At 34.3% G+C, this 22,710-nt stretch overlaps 1 protein-coding gene across 1 annotated transcript; it reads right to left on the bottom strand.

Annotated features, from left to right (window-relative positions):
• Window positions 1-1,926: 1,926 nt before the first annotated feature.
• On the bottom strand, window positions 1,927-4,029 carry LOC134255506 (uncharacterized). Its single transcript, XM_062738036.1, has 3 exons — window positions 4,020-4,029; window positions 2,860-3,831; window positions 1,927-2,021 (listed from the first exon to the last, which is right to left on the bottom strand). Exons 1-3 carry the CDS (start codon window positions 4,027-4,029, stop codon window positions 1,927-1,929), a joined length of 1,077 nt encoding a protein of 358 aa, XP_062594020.1.
• Between the last annotated feature and the right edge of the window lie 18,681 nt (window positions 4,030-22,710).

Raw genomic sequence — 22,710 nt, 5'->3', positions numbered from 1 at the left:
TTTTGTCATGTTATACCAACAGTTTTATAGACATATTTTGTGATATTCTGAATCTATTGTGATATTTCCTTGACTGTAATAAACTTGTGAAAAAATGCCGCCTATCAGGAATCGCACTCGTGTTAATCGACAACCGAGGACATCATATGACGATTCACTTCCAGAAAATTGGTCCGTTTCAAAATTGAGAGATGAATTGAGACTAAAAGGAATCACACAACCATAGAATACAAGACGAAGTGTATTAGTGAATTTATATAAACATACCGTAACAAATGACGAGTCAAGAACTTCTCAGTAATCGGGAACCCATGAATCGCGGCAAGAAACGGTTTCAACCACCCAAGGACAAGACGTTAGAACAGAGTTATTAGGAGTTATAAGGAACCTTACTTCCACTGTAGAGAATCTGCAAAGCAGTATGATTTCGTTAAACCAAAAGAGTAACCTATGAATGCAGGAATCTACTGTCTTCTCGGAAACAACCAGATACAACTTCCCAATTAATTCAGAGTTACAAAAGGGGTTCATTTCCGGTACATACCCATCCATGCCCTTCGACTTATGCAGAGTAAATCCAACAGGGGTCGCAGAAGGAATATATTCTAAAAAGAAAACACTCGATTTATCTGCTCCGCATAATGAAGATCATCATGCCAGTCTCAATTCCCTTATTGACAAAAGTTAATTTTTTTTCATATGTAACAATTGATCATGCAATAGACTTGATTAAAAAGCTAGGAAAAACAGTTGGATGTGTAAAGTAGACATTTCAGATGCATTTAAACTCATACCAATTCATCCTAGCCTATGACCATTTCATGGAATTAAATGGGATAATCAATACTATTACTTTACAAGATTGGTGTTTGGTTCAAGAAGTAGCCCAAAAAATTTGACACTCTTTCAACAATTCTCTGTTGGATTGCGCAATATGAATTTGGCATTGACAATATTTTACATCTCCTTGATGACTTCCTAACAGTAGACCCTCCAGAATTTCCAGCAGAAACAACAATGAACACTCTAACAACTATGTTTCAAATTCTGGGGATACCTCTAGCCGTCCACAAAAGTGTAGGTCCTTCACAGTGCTTAGAGTATTTAGGGATAGTTTTGGATATTAATAAGATGGAAGCAAGACTTCCGACTGACAAACTACAGCGAAAACTTGAAACAGTACATTCATTTTTGGAGAGAAAGACATGTACCAAACGACAATTGCTAAGTCTATTGGGTCATCTAAATTTTGCCTGTCGGATTGTACGTCCAGGCCGTTCATTCGTGTCATATTTGATATCTTTATCTACAACAGTGACGGAACTTCATCATAACGTGACAATTGCTGCTGAATGTAGGTTAGATTTGGGAATGTGGTACAAATTGTTATCTTCATGGAACGGTATAGCCTTCTTCCTTGAAGATAGTATAACATTAGAAGCAGATATGCCTCTATATACAAATGCAACAAATTCTGCTTTTGGGGGATACTATGCCGGGAAGTGGTTCCAAGACGTTTTTCAAGCAGACATGTTTCACAGTGGAGAAAAACCTTCTATGGCTTTTTATGAACTCTGCCCCATTGTTATGGCATGTGTTATATGGGGTCAAGAATGGTCCAGAAAAAGAATTCTCTTCCATTGTGACAATTTAGATAAAGTCGAAATTATAAATAAAGGGCGTTCGAAAATGAAATCAATCATGAGGTTAATGCAAAAATTAACTTTCACCGCAGCAAGTTTTCATTTTACTGCTCATGCTAGACACATTCCAGGGAAACTAAATACTATAGCTGATGCTATTTCTCGTTTCCAGATGGACAAATTTCGCAAACTAGCTCTGGAGGCGGACATCCGAGCCACAGCCTGTCTTCCATACCACAAGATTACAATGTAGAAGAAATAAAGACTTTATGGAATGCAGCAATTAGCCAACAGACAGGAAGAACATATTCCACGGGCATTCAACACTATTATCATTTGTGACTTTGTGTGGTATAGCAGTACCATTAGGTACTTTATCTGATGTAAATGAAGATGTTCTTATCAAATTTGTATCTTATTGTCATTACTCTTTAAGCTTATCATTTCCTACCATTAAACTGTATTTGGCTGGCATAAGATTTCATTATCTTAAAGCTGGACTCTGTAATCCTTTAAAGCAACATGAAAGACTTGACTGCATTTTACGTGGCATTAAAAGACTTCAATCTAGTGTTTCAAAACCGAAAAGATTTCCTGTTACGTGTCAAATATTATGTCAAATGCTTAATCAGTTGAATGGCTCATTTTTTCACCATTCGTAGATCTTATGCTATCAAGCTGTTCTCTCATAGCATTTTTTGGATTTCTCCGTTGTGGAGAATTTACTGTAAAGAGTAGAAACGTAGACAATGATTTTCTAAGTATGAAAGATGTAATAGAAAAGGGAGATAACATGTCTTATGCTTTGTATTTGAAATTTTCAAAAACCGACCCTTTTCGTCAAGGTGTCTTTATTCACGTTTTTAACAATGATCACACCAAACCTGTAGATATTATGCATGAATACTGCCAGCTACGTATTTCACAAGGCGCTCAACCAAACTCACCTCTGTTTGTTGATGCTGATGGTTCACCTTTGTCGAGAAATCTATTTGTATCATATTTAAGTTCACATTTAGTAACCTGCCGGGCTCACCCAGCTACTTTAACTACTAAAATTATTTTCAACCTGCTGCCCCCCCCCCCCACCAGGTTGATTGAAATACCTACTGTAATAGTACCATGCTTTAAGTTCACATTTAGAAACCTGCCGGGCTCCCCCCAGGTACTTTTATTATTATTCTGCTGGGCTCCCCCCAGGTTGATTGACAACAACCAAAAATATTGCTTTCAGTATCGATGATAAGCTGTTGGGCTCCCCCAGGTTCTGGGATACCAACTAATAACCTGCTGGGCTCTCCCCAGGCTTTGGGATACCAACTGATAACCTGCTGGGCTCTCCCCAGGTTCTGGGATACCAACTGATAACCTACTGGGCTCTCCCCAGGTTCTGGGATACCAACTGATAACCTGCTGGGCTCTCCCCAAGTTCTGGGATACCCACTGATGACATAACCTGCTGTTCTCTCTCCAGATTCTGGGATACCAACTGATAACCTGCTGGGCTCTCCCCAGGTTCTGGGATACCAACTGATAACCTGCTGGGCTCTCCCCAGGTTCTGGGATACCCACTGATGACATAACCTGCTGTTCTCTCTCCAGGTTCTGGGATACCAACTGATAACCTGCTGGGCTCTCCCCAGGTACTGGGATACCAACTGATAACCTGCTGGGCTCTCCCCAGGTTCTGGGATACCCACTGATGACATAACCTGCTGTTCTCTCTCCAGGTTCTGGGATACCAACTGATAACCTGCTGGGCTCTCCCCAGGTTCTGGAATACCAACTGATAACCTGCTGGGCTCTCCCCAGGTTCTGGGATACCCACTGATGACATAACCTGCTGTTCTCTCTCCAGGTTCTGGGATACCATCTGATAACCTGCTGTTCTCTCTCCAGGTTCTGGGATACCAACTGATAACCTGCTGGGCTCTCCCCAGGTTCTGGGATACCAACTGATAACCTGCTGGGCTCTCCCCAGGTTCTGGGATACCCACTGATGACATAACCTGCTGTTCTCTCTCCAGGTTCTGGGATACCAACTGATAACCTGCTGGACTCTCCCCAGGTTCTGGGATACCAACTGATAACCTGCTGGGCTCTCCCCAAGTTCTGGGATACCCACTGATGACATAACCTGCTGTTCTCTCTCCAGATTCTGGGATACCAACTGATAACCTGCTGGGCTCTCCCCATGTTATATTGTAATGTATCTATATTTAAATCAGATAGCAGCCCCCGAGATGCCAAAGGTTTTTGTAATGTATTTTTCTAACAGTATTTGTTTTTAATTTATTTTGTACTCAACCTTGTTATGTACATAGTGTTTTTAATTCATTATGTGATGTGTTCATTTTAATAAATCTAAACCTTTACCTTTTGTCATGTTGTGTATAAAGTTTGCATTATTTCTCTTATTCAATTAACTTTCAAATACATTATTTACAATGATAAGTTATCAGTAATGAATGGTAATGTGGAATAACTTCTCTTAGTTGAATATGAATTAATAAAAGCCCTAGCCAGAACTGGAGCAGTCGACCAAATAGTCCTGATGTTCAAAAATCTGATCTGGTAAAAATTTAATTTGCTTTTATCCTGTTTAGAAAATACTTTTGATGTATCAAAGAGTAGTGAAGATTTTCAAAACAATTATGAATTTTAACTACAGCTTCAACATAGCCCTAATGCTAAAACCCATGTTCCAGAGTTACGAACTTCACAAAATTGGTAATGGTAACCTCATTACCATAACTCTGCACTTTGTTGAAGATTTGAAAAGAAAACATACTTTTCACTTTCACTTTATTATCAATATCCCCATCCCCCATGGTATGTACAGCGAATACATGTATCATAGGGTCACATTGACCCTCCAAACATTTTTCTCTTATTAGCTCTTCTGAGCCAAAGGCTCAAAGAGCTAATGCTGTGGCCATTTGTGCGGTGTGCGTTAACTTTTTAGAATATGGGCCATAACTCGAGAACCCCTTGGCCAATCAGTGTCAAATTTTTCACAGGGTATCCTTGGCGTAAGGGCTACCCTTTATACTAAAATAAGGGTTGGGACCCTTAAATAAGGAGAGATAATCAAGAAAAGAAAACCAAAAGTACTGGTTGCTAAAAAATCTTCTTCTCCAGAACCACCTGGCAGATTTTCACCAAACTTACATACAAGGATCAGGATATGTTGAAGATTAAAAATGGTCTCAAGGTCACTTCAAAGTTGACCTTTTACAAATAATAAAAATGTTTATATTTTGCTTACTAATATGACTAGGATCATCAAATCTTGTAAGTTGATGTACGAGGGTTGTTCGAAAATTATTGAGACATTGTGTATATTTTGCTTTCTAATGAACGTCTTTCAGTGAAAATTGGCATATACGTTTGACATACACTAACAATTGAAAAGAGCAAGAAATATTTTACAAATATTAAATATTTTCTCTACAATGGTATATAAATGTGTCATTAGTAGGGGTACCCGGAGCAGTCGCGGAATCGGACATTGAAAATATGTAACCCCAAATTTCTAACTCTTCGTGGATCAATAATGAGCGCGAAAATAATTCAGTTTAAGTGTATAATTTTTCAGCTTTGGTTCAAATTCATGTTGTGCAACTTTGATAGAATTTTGGTTTCGTCTTTTCTGAAAGAGATATCGATATTCATGTGTATTATATAAGAATAGTATTTTCATTGCCTGAAAAGACGTCACGTGGTATTCTTCCTTTTGCGATATCGACGCGAACGCACATCCGCGAAAAATGAAATCGCACGACACGCCATTCTGTTGCATTAAAGTTTCAATTCTGAAATACATTTCACGAAACAGGCACGTGGTATGAAAGGTCTTCCAACGTTTTGTTGCAGATTAGTCAAATCATAGTTATATTTGCTAATGTGTTAAAAAAAAATTGGTTGAGGAACTCTGTTGTATGGAATGCCATATACGACAGCCAACTGCTTACTGTCAGCTGCTTACTGCCAACTGCCTCACATATTTGAATACATTTTATATTTATATGAATTTTCAAAAAGAAGGAGAAAAAAAAAAAAACAGGCGATGATCCAGGACATTTTTTCCAAGAGGCACCCTGGTAAAATTAAATTGAATAAATTACCATTATATTTTTATTTATGTATTATTCAATATATGCCGTTGATAAAGTACATTGTTTATTTTTATATTTATTTTCTTATTTGCAGATTAAGATGTTTTAAAAATAAATTTACGTTTTCCATTATATCCTATAGTTAAAAAATTCCTCAAATTAAAGATGTATATCTCTGTGTGTTATAATGTTTCACATGCAAAGATTTTGGGGGTGGGGGTTGGGGGTGGGGTGGGGCCATTTAAAATTTGTACAGTCATGGGTTAATGTATAAACTAATAAAACTGACCTTGGACCCTCCACTCAGAAAACGCCGATCAAACATTCATATCTCTTTGTTTTTACAAATAAGATATGTTTTACATGCATAGAACTAGAGAGAGGCTGCATTTCATTTCCGGAATTTTAGGTAATTATCAACTTTTCATTTCCGACATTTTTAAGTTTTCATTTCCGACATTTTTTTTGTTTTCATTTCCGACAATTTTCAAATACATATGTACAGTAGTACCTATAGTTACAGATTTGATATCTTTCCATATGGACAATTTAGTGGAATAAATTATAAATAAATCATTGTAATCAAATTTTGTAAATCTGTCAGTGACTTGGACATAAGTATGGTGCTGTCACTGACATTTAATTTAGTGCACATTAAATGTGGTGAAAAAAAAATTATGCTCATTGAGCTCTTTAACCTACCTTAGTGCTACAAGTATTTATATGTGTAAATATATATTTTTTAATATTTTGGTATAAATACTTTTAAAATTCCATTTTCTTTTACTTAGAAAACATTGAATTGCCGCACAGGTAAATTCCGGAAATGAAAAAAAAATTATGTCGGAAATGAAAACAAAAAATGTCGGAAATGAAATAAAAAATTGTCGGAAATGCTATGCATATTTCCGGAAATGAAATGCAGCGTAGAGAGAGAGGTCCGGACCACACCTCTGAAATTTGTACTAAAATAACTAAAAAGTCATTCAATGTATAAAATAAATCAATTAAAAGGGACCAAAGAACCCCCCCCCCCCCGAAAACGCGGATTCGTGTTAAGTTGGTATAACAAATGTCATAGACATGAAGGTATGACGCATGTGAGAACCCCCCTCTTCCCGGCCGAAATAAATTTTCACATTATAAGGAAAGGACTTTACGGGGTTTTTTTTCATGTCAAAAAATTTCTGGGTTGGATTTTTTTTTAACATGAGAGATCCTCTCTGAAAAAATGTTCTAGATCTGCGCCTGTTTTTTTTTTTTTTTTTTTTTTTTTTTGAAAATTCATATAAATATCAATATGAAAATAAAATTTATTTAAATATGTGTGGCAGTTAGCAGTAAGCAGCTGACAGCTGGCAGTAAGCGGTCAGCAGTTGGCAGTAAGCAGTTGGCTGTCGTATATGGCATTCCATACTGTTGTAACATTCTTCCACCAACTTTTTTTTTTTACTTTGCTTTTAAAAAAATTTCAGATAAGTTGTTTATATTTCTTTTTTTCATACTAATGAAAAATTGTTGTTGTAAAAAAAAAATACATGTATAAATAACAAGCTATAATTCAGAGAATTCGTGTCCCCCGCTTAGGGAAAAAGTCGGATCCCCCCTGGCTGAATGTGTATAATTATTAAATGTATACATGTCTACTGAAGCACAAAAAATACATGTATGTCAATATGCATATAAAGATTTGATTGCTTATTCTTTATTATGTGTATAGAAGATTCTTTTATATGGAATATTTATCACACTGTAATGATGATTTTATAACCTCATAAATTATCCTTTTCACATGCTGAATACTATCATTTAAAAAAAAGTTTATATTAAAAAAAGGGGGATCGTTGAGAGTCGATCCCGGGAACTCTCACATGTGAATCGGGAGACATACCACTAGACCACGGAATCGCTTTAAAAATTCAGCATATGCAGAAGTGAAGTCACATTCATGTACATGTATATATTCATGTTCGGTATTGTCAAAATTTTACACAATCCATGGTGTTTGATTTATTTAGCCTTTATAAAACAGTTCTAATAGATTAATATATAAGAACATAAAGTCCGCCGAGAACCTGTTTTGGTATAAAATTACATTACATAAGTTCAAAATCTTCTTCAAATATCGCCCGGAAATGATAGTGTTACACACAGACAGTAGGCCTTTCAACTAATTTTTCAAGTTGCACATATGGTAAAAAACATTGTATAAATAGATTTATAGGTACATAAAATTATCAAAAAAGATAATAACTTGTGCATACTTTTAATTACCTCATTAAAAAGTTTAATAATTTATACTTGACTTTTCCGATGTTGTGTTTAAGGACAGGTAACTCAGGTGTGAAAAATGACCAACTTAGTGCCGATTTATGAGTTATCGTTTATAAGAATGACATATAGGCTGCTTCAGCACTGGTATTGTTATATACACAAAAGGGTTCCTTACATTGTTTTGTTCACAAAAAAGCTTTGACCAAGAGAAAGAGAATGCCTTCTCTCTACCTGAAAGAACAGCGTCAAATGAATAGGGAACAGACTATATTCAATAGTTTAACTCTCTTTGGCGATTATTATGAAGAAGAAAATTTAAAGTCATGTTTTTTGTGTTCGCACTTTTTCGCTTCCTGTGTAAATATAGATATTTTTACAAGTAAATGCAACAATTGATCATCTTATTTGTGTTACTAAGCACGAAGGGGAACGACCGAGTGTAAAAATTTAAATAGGTTAGAACTAAGAAGGAGGGTATATTTCACTTTTTATTTTAATAAAAATTTTAATTATTTGCAGTAAACCGATTTCCGCAACTATAAAGTAAATAAGTTTAACATTAGTGCTAAATTTTAAAACCAATAGATTCTACTGAAAGCAAAGAAACACCTGAGAAATGCTAAAAACTGCCTTGCGTATAAACAGTTAGATACCAAGAGCCTGCTCTAAACAAGTTTCAGCAGTGAGTTATCGTTCATAACACCGACCCCTAGCGGCAATTGAAAGGCCTACAGACAGAATGTATAAATTTACGACCTTGAACTTTGACCTTTTGACCTCAAAATCAATAGGGGTCTTCCCTAAGTTACAGGGAGTTGTTATGTAAAATTTTATTGCAATAGCTCAAATGGTTCTAGGGATATCGTGTGGAAACGAAAGTGTTATAACAGACAGAATTTGCTTATTTATGACCTTGACCTTTGACCTTTTGACCTCAAAATCACCTCAAAGGGTTCTCGAAATATCGTGTAGAAACGAAAGCGTTACAGACAGACAGAAAGACGGACGGACAGACGGACGATAGGACGGACGGACAAACCCAAATTAATATCCCCCACTTTTCAAGCGGGGCACAACAAAGTCGAACTTTCTACTGTTTTCCTGAGCAGTCAAATAAATCGCTGCTTGACAGTGAAGATGTTGGACCTATCGACGAGAAATTGCACCGCGGGGTCACTGTCAGAACTATACGTAATTGACCAAGTTTAAACTGCAGTGCGGGTGAACAAAATTTCATCATGATAATATCATAATAAACAATATGACTAATCATTTGTCGATTGTATTCTCGGAGAAAAATGCTTTTTGTTGACCCCTCAAACAAAACTTTTTGCCTTCGGCCTAACAACCTCGGGTAAATAGTTTGGTTCTTCGGTCCAACAAAACGCATGTTGCCCTCGAACTCTGTCTATAAATATAATCTAATTTAAGATACATCGTTTGTGCCTGAAGATGTGTTACTTGATATGAGATATAAAAAAAAATTAATTATTAATGTCATATGTGGACCAAATGAAAGCATATACCAGTTTGAAAATTTCTAACCCAACCCGCAACCCCCCCCCCCCCAAAAAAAAAAAATAGAAGTCAAGGGGGCGAGAATGACACACTTTTGCTAATGAAAAATGATTGTAATTAATATTAAGAAGTTTTCCATATCATAAATCAGGTTTTTTTTTATAGAGAGGCTGTCATTGTTGAAAGTGAGGGTTCGTGACCTTTTTGAATATTTGTGATGCATAAGAAAATTACATACTGAGCTAGGGGAGGGTCTTGTACCCAAGCACATGTGCTCCGAAGATATTGTACATGTATATTGCTGATTTTTTCTAGAACTAAAAATAACACCAGGTTAGGTATGCATTTCATTTCAACAGTGTTTTCTCTTAACTTTTTCAATTTTAGTCAATTAGCTCAAAACTAAAATGTTCTGATAAGAAAAAAAAAAGATCCAAATATCGAGAAAAGAGGTTAGTTATATGACTAACGGTACGCGTTGATTAGAATTTGACTGAAGAATATTAAACTTGAATCTATACTCCACTCTCTCCTACTTGGTCCGCAACGAAAGTCGCCCAGAAACAAGATAGAAAGTCAGGTCAAAATTTTTGGTAGTGAATTTCCTATTTTTAGATTCCTCCCTTGTGTATTTTTATAGTAATAATAAATATTTCTTCTTAACTCACTTTCTACATTTCCGCTTTGCTTGATCTCTAACTATCTTTATAAATGTGTAAATTTTCTTTCATTTTAATATATTTTTATTGAAACTTGTAAATAAAGGAAAATTAAAATAAATATAAATATTTCAACATTTACATTTATTACTTTTGTTTGAAAGCTTTCCTCAAATGCTGGTATTGTTTGTATTGTGATGAAAGAGTTAATAGGGATGTTATTGTACTTGATCTTCAGGTTGACTGCAGAAATAGAAACCATGAAGTCCACTGAAAAGAGACTAGAACAAAAAAGTAAAGAACTTCAGCATCATGTAAAGTATGTAGTAATAGTACGAAAGCCCAGAAGGCTCATTCGAGATTCGAGTTTCCAAATACGAGATTCGAAATTCGAGATTCAAAATTCGAAATTCGAGATTCAAAATTCGAGTTTCGAGATTCAAGATCCAAACGAACCAATCAAAAGCGGGTTCAACATATGATTATTTCCCTTTATTATGTTTTTACTATCAATAAATGATTTAATATAATTATATCAAATGGGTCATTTGATTAAATTACAATGCAAGAAAAAGTGTTATATATATTAGAGGGAAATTTAAATAATTAATGGATTTTTGATCCGCAATGAATATTTCAATTTATATTATAGATTCTTAAATATTAAATAGATTACATATATCAGGAGTATATAATTATATTTTTGTACTGATGACAAATTACCGGCCGCCAGGAGATGGTCGGTTATATGATATGAAAGTTCGAAGTCGCTGTGCGTTTCTGCGGAGTTAAAACAATTTAAATAAAAAATGTTTAACATTAATATAATAGTATATTAAAAAGACGGTCTTAAGGTTAAAGAAAAACGCACAATAAACATAAAATTAAAAATTCTTATGAAGAATGAGGTAAATAATTCATCCAATATTTAGGTATGTTTGAAGTGCGGAGAAAATTAAGACATGTGTTGGGCGTAGTCTAAATCAAAGACCGCGTTATGTATATTACACAATTTTACTTTCTCTATTCAAACGGGATTTGTTGTACGTATTTATTTTCAAATGACGTGTACATATGTACACATATAAACATTTTGAAAAATATGGTTAAATGTAAATTCATTAAAAGACTTAGCAGGCTACAAAATATTACAAGATTTGGCCCTTAGCAGACGAGGATAATGCACGTTTTACAATGTGCCAAGAATTTTCCCGCTACAACTCAAAGAGAAGAAATGAAGTGGCGGATCTAGAGGGAGTTTAGTTTTTTCCTCTAAGAGAGAGAGCAAGGATACCAACATATTTGCTGCATTTTTATTAAATTAAACTACACTGCATATTTAATTTTAGTTTTAAACTTTTAATGTAAATGCCATACAGGCCCACGGTTCAAAATTTGTTGACGCAGAGTACCAGGGGTTAATACTGAACATGCATTATATAATTAAGAAAATCATGCAATGTAGAGCACAAGCTTTTAATATCACGAGGATATATATTAAAAGATAAATATAAGATATTTTAAAAACAGACCACCATAGTCTTTAGTTGCTTCATAAAAGGAACATTAATTGGTTTGCGGCCGATTTTTGACGCTTACGTCAATACATGTTTCTTGTCTTAATTTTTTGGACAAGACCCCCCCCCCCCTTGATATTGAACCCCGGGGCTTATTTCTCTGTTATGTGTAGCCTTAAAATACGAAAAAAATCGCTGGCGTAAAACCCCCAGAATAATCGCTCAACCAAAAAAAAACAAAAAAAACAAAAAAACACTATTTATTACCCCACTTTACAAGAAAGAAAGCTGTTTACGGAAAAAATGTGGGATTATTACGTGATGCAGAGTCAGTCCGATAGCATGGACTAAGACAGAAATCAGTGGCAGATTTAAGGGGGGGCGCACCCGGCGCGCGCTCCCTTAAAATTGTCCAAGTTAGCATAAAACATAGTTTGTCGAGAAAATGACCCACTGCCTGAATCTGGCGCCCCCTAACTTCAATTCCTGGATCCGCCCCAGGAAATACATTGTATATGTAGAGACAGTGTGAATCGACATATAAAGTTAAAACAAAATAAATGCATTTAACACCAGTGGGGGTACAACGTAAACAGACTGGAGTGGCATATCCTTCTCTTATAATGTATAGTGGGTATTGGGGGGGGGGGGTGAGCGATTATTCTGGGGATTTTACAATTTTTTGTTATTGTATACATGATGAATAAGTTTAATAAATAAAACTTGTGAAAAAAATGTCCAATAAGCCCTAGGGTTGAATATCGAGGGGGGAGGGGGGGGGGGGGGGTACCTTTCACAAGTACCTGTGGTTTTTCCTAACACAGGATGTGCCTAAAAATTAAGTTTAGTAGACAATTCAAAAATATATATACTCCTGATATATGAAATCTATTTCATATTTAAGAATCTATAATATAGATAAAAATATTTTTTGCTGATCAAAATTCCATTAATTATTTAAATTTCCCTCTAATATATATAACACTTTTTCTTGCATTGTAATTTAATCAAATGACCCATTTGATATAATTATATTGAACTATTTCTTGATAGTAAAAACATAATAAAGGGAAATAATCAAATGTTGAACCCGCTTTTGATTGGTTCGTTTGGATCTTGAATCTCGAAACTCGAATTTTGAATCTCGAATTTCGAATTTTGAATCTCGAATTTCGAATCTCGTATTTGGAAACTCGAATCTCGAATGAGCCTTCTGGGCTTTCGTAAATAGGACTACATTTTTATACTAAGTCCGTTAGAATTTCTGATAGACGAATAAAAAGTAAAGAGAATATAACCTTTATACAGCTTTGTTTTTGAATATATTTTAAGATGTTATTTTATAGTTAGAAACAAAGTCATTTTTTTTTTTCATCTGTGTTATGAATAAAAATATGAAATGAATGTGGTAATGTCTTCCTTTTTATATCATATTCATTCAGTAGACTTTTATGGAAAAAAACAGCTCATTTTAGTTTTATCAAATTTATAAAGAAAAATGACAAATAAAAATTAAAAAGTATGGAATGCCATATACGACAACCAACTGCTTACTGCCAAGTGCTGACTGCTTACTGCCAACTGTCACCTGCTTACTGCCAACTGCCACACATATTTGAATAAATTTTATATTTATATTAATATTTATATGAATTTTCATTAAAAAAAAAGGAAAAAAAGGCACGTATCCAGGACTTTTTTTCTAAAGGGGGTCACCCTGGTAAAATTGAATTGAATAAAATGACCAATTTGTTTTATCTTATGTAATATTCAAGGTATGCGGTTGATAGAGTACATTGTTTATCTTTTTTTTTTAATTTTGTTTTCTTATTTGAAATAGGTAATTAAATGACTATTTGCTGCTTTTAATCTTTAAAGAAGCCCCCCCCCCCCCTTCCCACGGAGAAAAAAAAACCTTTGAAGAGAGAATGATTATAAATAAGATTTGTCGTTTCGCAGAAAGTGATGTTTTAAAAACAAATTTCTGTTTTCCACTATATTCTATTAGTTATATCTGTGTCATAGGCACTTGGGGTATGGACCCCCCCTTTCCATTTCATTTTTTTTCTTTTTAAATCTGGGTTCGATTCACCTTTTACCTATTTTTCTATTCTAATATTCTAATTTTATCATAAATACAACTCTTTTGTCTCTACAAGCTGTTTTTAAAAATGCCGTTTTTCACTGATACATGCTCTCTTTATATGTATCAGTGAAAAACGGCATTTTTAAAAACAGCTTGTAGAGACGAAAGAGTTGCATTTTTGATAACATATAGTGCATATTAGAATAGAAAAATAGGAAAAAGGTGACTCGAACCCAGATTTAAAAAGAAAAAAAAATGGAAAGGGGGGGGGGTCCATACCCCAAGTGCCTATGATCTGTTTTATAATGTTTGACATGCATAGATCTTGGGGGGGGGGGGGGGTATTTAAAAGTTTTACAGTCATACGTTAAATAAACTAAATGAACTACCGGTATAACTGACCTTGGACCCTCCACTTAGAAAACGCCGATCAAACATTTATATCTCTTTGTTAGTACAAATTAAATATGTTTTACATGCATAGATCTTGAGAGAGGGTCCGGATAATCCCTCTGAAATTTGTAAAGTTATTTAATGCACAAAATAAACCAACTAAAAGTTATTTAATGTATAAAATTAATCAACTAAAAGGGACCATAGAACCCCCAACCCCCCAACCGAAAATGTGGATTCGTGTTAAGTTGGTTTGAAAAATATCATACACATGAAGGTTGACGCATAAGAACCCCCGCTCCCCGGCCAAAATAAATTTTCACAGTTAGGAAAGGACTTTACGTATTTTTTCTTGTCAAAAAAAAATTCTTGGTTGGATTTTTTTTTTTTTACAGAGTGACCCTCTTGGAAAAAATGTCCTATAGATCCGCGCCTTTCTTTTTTATTTACCTAAATATCAATATGAAAATAAAATTTATTCAAATATGTGTGACAGTTGGCAGTAAGCAGTCAGCAGTTGGCAGTAAGCAGTTGGCTGTCGTATATGGCATTCCATAAAAAAGCGATAATTTTTTTTTTCTTTCTTGAAATGCTTTTTTGTGTGCAAGAAATCATAATTATGATTCATTTTAGACTTAGCACTGCAGCATCTAGTAGACTAAGGGACATAAATCCCGGAATAACAAACCTTGGTGATCCGAACCTCCCTTAAATAGGCCGAAAAGCTGAATTTATATTACATTGTTTTAAAAAAGACTGGGAGAAAAAAAATACAGTTGGTGGAAATAAATGAACTGGACGGAAACCGCTGTGAAGCTGAATAGTCTTTAAAAAATAATTGACAATTCGATTGAAGAAAATGCGATGAACTTTATGATTCTAAAAAAATCATTTTTCAAAATCTAAACTTTGCTTAATGCTTAAATTTTTAAAATAGTTGTTTAGAAAATGATCTCTTTTTTGTAAGAACCCTGCAAGAAAAAGGACTACGTATTATTGTTTCCTCTGTACAGTTGTCGATAAAAACAGTCTTGAATACTGCATGATATGTCAGTGGTTTAAATCACAAATTTTTCATCGATAGAGAGCACGACCCATGATTAGAAGGTTGAGGGCTTGAATCCACCACATACACATTTTGACGTTTTATATTCATGAGTAAAATAAACCTGCAGGGGACGGTAAATCAAACAAACAAACAAACAAACAAAAAAAATAAACAAAGACCCCCCCCCCCAAAAAAAAAAAACAGAAAAAGGGGGGAACTGTCATTAGATATTATTAAGACTGGTCACCTTTAATGTAATTTTATTAATTTTTTTGTTTAAAAAAAAGGTAATATAATGAACTCTACTTTATATTAATTTTTTAAAAGTCTGGTATTTTATTGTAAAAAAAACTTTTGCGAAATCCCATTGAAAAATAAACAGTAAACTAATATTAATATTAGTAAACTAAAATTTTTCAAGTGTAAAAAAAAAAACAAACTTTTTTTATTTTACTCACGATTTACATAACTTTTGTCAAGCTGTTTATATTTACTTAAATTTTGATGAGTGTTATTATGTAGCAGCCACTTCACAAGTATAGGGCATTGTCTTCCTTTTTTCCCATATTTTCTTTCATCATTTTGCTTAATAAGAAACCCTTTGTTAAATCAAAAGTCTTATACTCTTAACTTTTCAGTAGATTACGTGATGACTTTGACTTCCAGAAAGGACAAATGGAAACACTGGAAGAGGAGTGCAAAGAGTAAATCATTAGATCTATAGAACTTAATTGTACATATAATTATATGTCATGTTCTTTTAAGGGTGCATAGACACAGGTTTGAAGTTAATTTTTTCTGTATAGCTTCACGACTTATACATTGATTGATTGTTTATTGTTTAACGTCCCTCTCGAGAATTTTTCACTCATATGGAGACGCAACCACTTGCCGGTGGAGGGCTACAAATTTTGTCCTTTGCTCGGCACTCAGGGCCTTTGAGCAGTGAGGGATCTTTTTCGTGCCAGCACCCACTGCGACACGGGGCCTCGGTTTATACGGTCTCATCCGAAGGACCGGTCTCCACGTCCCGCAGTGGGATTCGAACCTGCGACGTAAGGATTGACTCCTTACTTCGCGACTCTAGAGCAGACGCTCTAACCACTGCGCCACGCAGGCGACACTTATACATTGTTATAGCATTTCACACGAAAGTATATTACAAATATTATTTCATCTGAAAGTTATTGAAACTTCAAATTTTGGGATGGGTTTGATTGACACATCTTTGCACTTTCACAAATTTTAATTTTATTCTAAATACTTAGGAAAAAGTGGCAATCTTGTTGTGTATGAATGTAAAAAAAAACTGTGTCTGTGCACCTTGAAGTAATTTACATCATATATTTCTTCAAATTTCAGAATGAAAGAAACTATTGACAACTTACAGAAGACAAATGAAGAACTGATATCAAGAGTATATAGGTGTGTATTGTTAAACTTCGTAACAACAGAAAAGAATTAATTTACAATTGCATTTTATCCTTAAAGAAATTTAACTTCTTTGTTTTATACGGTCAGTTACCATCTCCTATGTACACAGATACTTTTTTTCCAAACTTTATTTTCAATACAGTTAAATCATTATAATTTTTTCCGCATTTAGGACTATGGCCATATCACAAAGAAATTGGCCAAAAATTGGTCAGTTTTTTTTTAAAATTAGATGTTCAGTCCTCGTTCTTGCAAATTTTTATCATTACAAGTAACCCTTCACGGTAGGTCAGTCGGTAGAGCGCTCGCTCCGTGATCTTGAGGTCGTGAGTTCGTATCTCGGCCGCGACTGACCTAGTTGTTAAAATGGGTAGCAACTGTTCCTTCGTCATGCGCTCGGCACTTTGAAGTGTCCTTCGGATGAGACCTTAAAAACCGAGGCCCCATGTCAGCGACAGGCGTTGGCACAATAAAGATCCCTCACTGCTCAATGGCCCTGAGTGCCGAGTAAAGGTCAAAATTTGAAACCCTTCACCGGCATACGGTGACGTCTCCATATGAGTGAAAAATTCTCGAGAGGGACGTTAAACAATATAAAATCAATCAATCAATCATTGCAAGAACATGAAATCTGTAGGAATACAAAGAATTTCGAGTGAAGGGTTGTGATAACCCCTAATTTTAAAGCAAGATGATGAAACGAAAATCGTAATGGTGCTTCCTCTCTCTGTTTCTCCCCCTCCATAACATTTCTAAATATTTGAAGTCATCAACAAAGGGATAAATGCTTAGAGAAAAGTTTCAATCACAGTATTTGTTGAACCAAATTGGACAATTTCAAGTAATTTTTCTACATTTAAATTCTTGTCCAATGATAAGTATCAATTAAAATTCACTAAATGAAATAAAACCATATACATGAAACATATGGAGATAACAAACAGTACAAGCAAATTCAAAGAATTGTGGTCCCCCGCTTTCGGTGTCTTTGTGGGCGAGATATTATTCTTTAGGGTCAAGGTCAAAAGGTCAAAATTATTGGTATCCCATGAAAGGTCTTGCCACAAAGAATACATATATTTAAAATATGAAAGTCCTAGTTTCTACTGTTCAAATGTTTTGACCAAGGTTAAAGTTTTTAAAAGTAGTTAAAACTCCAAGGTCAAGGTCAAAAGGTCAAAGTTCTTGGTATCCAATGAAAGGTCTTTTTACAAGAATAACATATGTGAAGTATAAAAGCCATAGCTCTTACCGTTCAAAAATTATGGTCAAGGTTATAGTTTTTTCAGAAGTACGTAAATTTTCAAGGTCAAGGTCAAAATTATTAGTATCCCATGAAAGGTCTTGAAACAAAAAATACATAATTGTATTTAAAATATGAAAGTCCAAGTTTCTACTGTTCAAATGTTTTGACCAAGGTTATAATTTTTAAAAAGTAGTTAAAACTCAATAGTCAAGGTCAAAAGGTCAAAGTTCTTGGTATCCAATGAAAGGTCTTATTTCAAAAATAACATATGTGAAGTATAAAAGCCATAACCCTTACTGTTATAGTCAAGGTTAAATTTTTTTCATAAGTACGTAAATTTCAAAGGTCAAGGTTAAAAGGTAAAATTTGTTGATATCCAATGAAAGGTTTTGTCCCAAAAAATAAATATGTGAAATATGAAAGTCCCAGTACCTACCATTCAAAAGTTATGGCCAAGGTAAAAGTTTGGAATTTTTTAGTAAAAGTTAGTCAAACTCCAGGGTCAAGGTCAAAAGGTCAAATTTGATGGTACCCAAAGAAAGGTCTTATCACAAGGCAAACACATATGAAATATGAAAATCATAGCACAACTAAATCAAAAGGTATGGACAAGGTTTAAGTTTTTGTGACGGACGGACAGACAGACAGACGAATGAGATTTAATGTCCCCTCGCTTTTGCGAAAGCGGGGGACAATAAAAGCTCGAAAGTCCATAAACAATACAAAATAAAAACAGAGCAAACAGGGACTCTGAAACATCAAAGGTGGGATCAGCTGCTCTTCATTTTTATGACATAACCTATTCATTCAGCCAATCAAATGCTTCCATTTCTCGCGAAGATTTGATTCTTCGTGGTAAAGAATTCTTATATTTCTGAAATATTCAACGATGTTTGATTGATTCACATGAAAGTTATATGGTCGTGTCCGACTCATTAACAATTATTATATGAACTAATAAGCTGGCAGCTACAAGGGATGGGGCCCTGGCTAAGCCCTACTACAAATTAAACACTTAAAATGCTTGTAGCATTTCGCAGAATGCTTCTAAAGGTAAGATATTTTTAACAAAAGATATAAAGATCATACATTTTTAGACAAACAAATTCCTTATAATTATAAGAAAATTTAGTGATATTTGAAATATTATATTAGTTTGCAATATATTTCCGTAATAATCTTTATTATGATATCTAGAAGGGAGGTAAGGGAGGGAAGACATATTAAACCACAGAAGTCTGAAGTTTTTATCGTCAAATAGAAAAAAAAAATCCGGAAAAAATTTTTCCTACCCTTAACACCCCGTGGGGATCCGGGTTAAAATAGGTCCTCAGTATCCCCATGCTTGTCGTAAAAGGCGACTAAATGGGGCGGTCCTTCGGATGAGACCGTATAAACCGAGGCCCCGTGTCACAGCAGGTGTGGCACGATAAAGATCTCTCCCTGCTCAAAGGCCCTGAGTGCCGAGCATAGGCCTAAATTTGCAGCCCTTCACCGGCAATGGTGACGTCTCCATATCAGTGAAATATTCTGGAGCGGGACGTAAAACAGTACACAATCAATCAATCCTACCCTTCACTGAAGTTTTTATCGTCAAAATTAAAAAAAAAAAAAAATAATAATAAAAAAAATCCGAAACAAATTTTTCCTACCCTTCACTAAAAAAACCAATTTTGAAGTTAATTGTTTTCCTTCATATGAGTATCATATGAGTATCTTAAAGTATCTTAAGATATCGTATACTCGACACTAAGGACCACTGAGCAGCTCCTGCGACACGGAACCTCGGTTTATACGGTCTCATCCGAAGGACGGGTCTCGACGTCCCACAGTGGGATTAGAACACGCGACGTAAGGATCATCTCCTTACTACGCGACTCTGGAGCAGACATTCTAACCACTGCACCATGCTAGCGATTTTTCAAGAAGAAAAATGGCTAAGGGTCTCATGTGATCTTGAGAGCCTTGGGCTTCTTGTTTATATTAGTATAAAATTTATGTGAAACAATAGATTGAAACTTTGAGGAACATCGCTAATAGTTCATTATTTTTCATTAAGAAAGAAAAAATATTATTTTTCCTGCTTCCCAACAATCCCTTTATATATAATCCCTTAATATTCTTTTACATATTTAGTAAAAGTAAATATTTTTTGTAGAAAGGAAGCCATTTTAGAAAATATAACCTGTGATCGCTGTGATGAAAATGTTAACCTTAAATTTTGCAACGATTGCTCAGTTTGCCTTTGTAACGGATGTAAAACAAAGCATGAAGAAAACACCAAATGTCAAAACATCGTTGAATACAGGGAAAAAGTGGTGAACCGTACACGGGTTTGTATAATGCAGAGGGAATGAGAAAGTAAATCTTATGTACAATATGCACAGTGTCTATTTGTAAATCTTGTCGAGATTAAAGACATATGCCTCATATACTCGAAAATTTCCAGTATGTACCTGCAGTTATATGTAGTTAACGAACATCCTGTTTCAGAATAAGTTGGATAAATGTAAATTAACCAAGAGAGAAACTCTTTTTTTTTCGTAGATGCTTTTTGTGAATTTTTTAAAAGTTAAAATTATATATTGTTTCACTGTCTTGTACGGATACAATGTAGAATTATTCTCTATGCAGTGCCTGATAAATCATCACGAAAACATTAATTTGACAAATAATTTGTTTTGAGTTGCTGTGATACACCTATTTAAAGTTTTTTGCTCCAAAAGCCTAACTGAATTATAATAATAATATAATAAAAATAATTATAATGATACAAATCGTCTTTTTGTCTATTCTTTAAAATTCTTCTTAAGAAAAGCAAAGGCAATGATGATCATATTTATATGGAAGCATCCTCAGGTAGTGTAGATTCAAATTTGCTAAAATCATGACCCCTGGGGGAAAGGAGGGGCCCCAATCGTCAATCAAAGTTTTACAAATAAGTATATAGGGAAATTTTTCAAATATCTCTGAAATTTCTCAAGAATAGCAAAGGCATGATTGATCATATTCATATGAAAGCATCTTCAGGTAGTGTAGATTTAGTTTTGTCAAATCATGACCCCCCGGGGGAAGGTTAGGGCCACATTGGCCGAAACAAAGTTTTACATAGAATTATATAGATATATTCTTTAAGAATCTTCTCAAGAATGGCAAAGCCATGATTAGTCATATGTACATGTATATGGAAGTATTCTCGGGTAGATCCAAGTTGTCAAGTCTTGACCCCTTGGGATAGGGCGGGGCCACAATGTTAGTTCAAATGTAAAGGGCAATAAAGCCACAGGTAGTCAAAGAAATATGCAAGCATCCTTAGCTATTGTAGATTCAAGTTTGTTTAAACTTTTCAAGAAAAAACTGCTTTCTGCTTTTTTCCTAGCCCCAGTGCTTAGGTGAGCAATGTGGCCGATGGCCCTTTTGCTTTTTCTAACATCAATGGATAAGTTTCAAATAATATTCACACAAAACATCAAATGAAGAGCCACATCTTCTTTCAGATGGTGATAATGAAAAACAGTTAAAACTGTTTGAATCACTCAAAAATCTTATTCTCAAGAAGAATCAGAAAAATACAAAATAAGTTCTTTTTGATATAGTGAAAGGGCGGTTCTATTTAATGTTATTTTCCGACATGCCAAAATATTTACTAAAAAAGAATTTTTATGTACATAACTTTAATCATTCTAGTTAAATGATTCTGATGCTTTTTTCCCAATATTGATCACTTGAGTCACCTGATTTAGAAATATCAAATGTGTGTCATGTAATGAAAATTGAAGGTAGGTATATGAACAACAGATTTCTATGCATGTTTCTAATTATACATGATTAAAAATTGTTTATTTATGTCGGACATATACCGGTATATCAATTTAATTAAGGTATTGAATATAAAGATTTTTTCATTTGAGAGTTTAAATAATTTTTATGAAATGAAATTGTGATGCATTCACATTTTACATATTTTGAATATACGTTTAAAAAAATGCACAACCGTCTGATATTAAAAATTCTAATCATCATTTAATTATAATTTCTTATAGATTTTATTCTTAAATATGTATTTTTATAGAAGCATGACCCATTTTACGCATAAAGTGCTATTATGAGTAATGTGGTTTCGAAGTATCAATTGAACTAACACAGTTGTGTATCAATTGTTGAAAACATTGAAGTAATTTTGTTTGTGATTGAATAAAAATTGAGTTGGTATTAATGAAATTAATTCAAAATAAACAAAAAATAAAGACTTTATTAATGTACAGAATGTTACTGTAAGTATATGTTGATTAATAATCTGAGTAGTGAGTACTTAGAATGAAACTTAGATAGCTGTATATGGGAGTCAGCTGGTGCCTAAATTTTAGAGGTCACTTAGATCCTGATACAAAGGAAGGCCTCGTAACATGAAATACACTTGTGAAATATGACAGCCCTAGTGCTAATTGTTCAAAAGATATGCACAATGTTAAAGATTTTAAAAGTTTGTCAAACTCAAAGGTCAAGGTCAAAAGATAAAACATATTTTAATCCATAGAAAGGTCTTAATAGAATGAATACAAGTATGAACGCCATAGTACCAACTGTTCAAGAAGGTCAGATCAAGAGGTCAAATATGTTGGTACCCAAAGAATGATCTTATGCCAAGAAATGCACAAGTGAAATTTGAGAGCCATTGTTCGAACCAACCAAAAGTTATGGAAAATGTTAAAGTTTCGCAAACAAACAGATAAAGAGACAGACAGGCAAGACAAAACTATATAGCCCCCAAAAC

The sequence above is a fragment of the Saccostrea cucullata genome, unplaced genomic scaffold, assembly GCF_032062105.1.
Source record: "Saccostrea cucullata isolate Sc308-1 unplaced genomic scaffold, CSIRO_AGI_Scuc_v1 ctg3239, whole genome shotgun sequence".
In the NCBI taxonomy this organism is placed as follows: Eukaryota; Metazoa; Mollusca; class Bivalvia; order Ostreida; family Ostreidae; genus Saccostrea; species Saccostrea cuccullata.
This window is presented reverse-complemented; position numbering and strand designations above follow the sequence as displayed.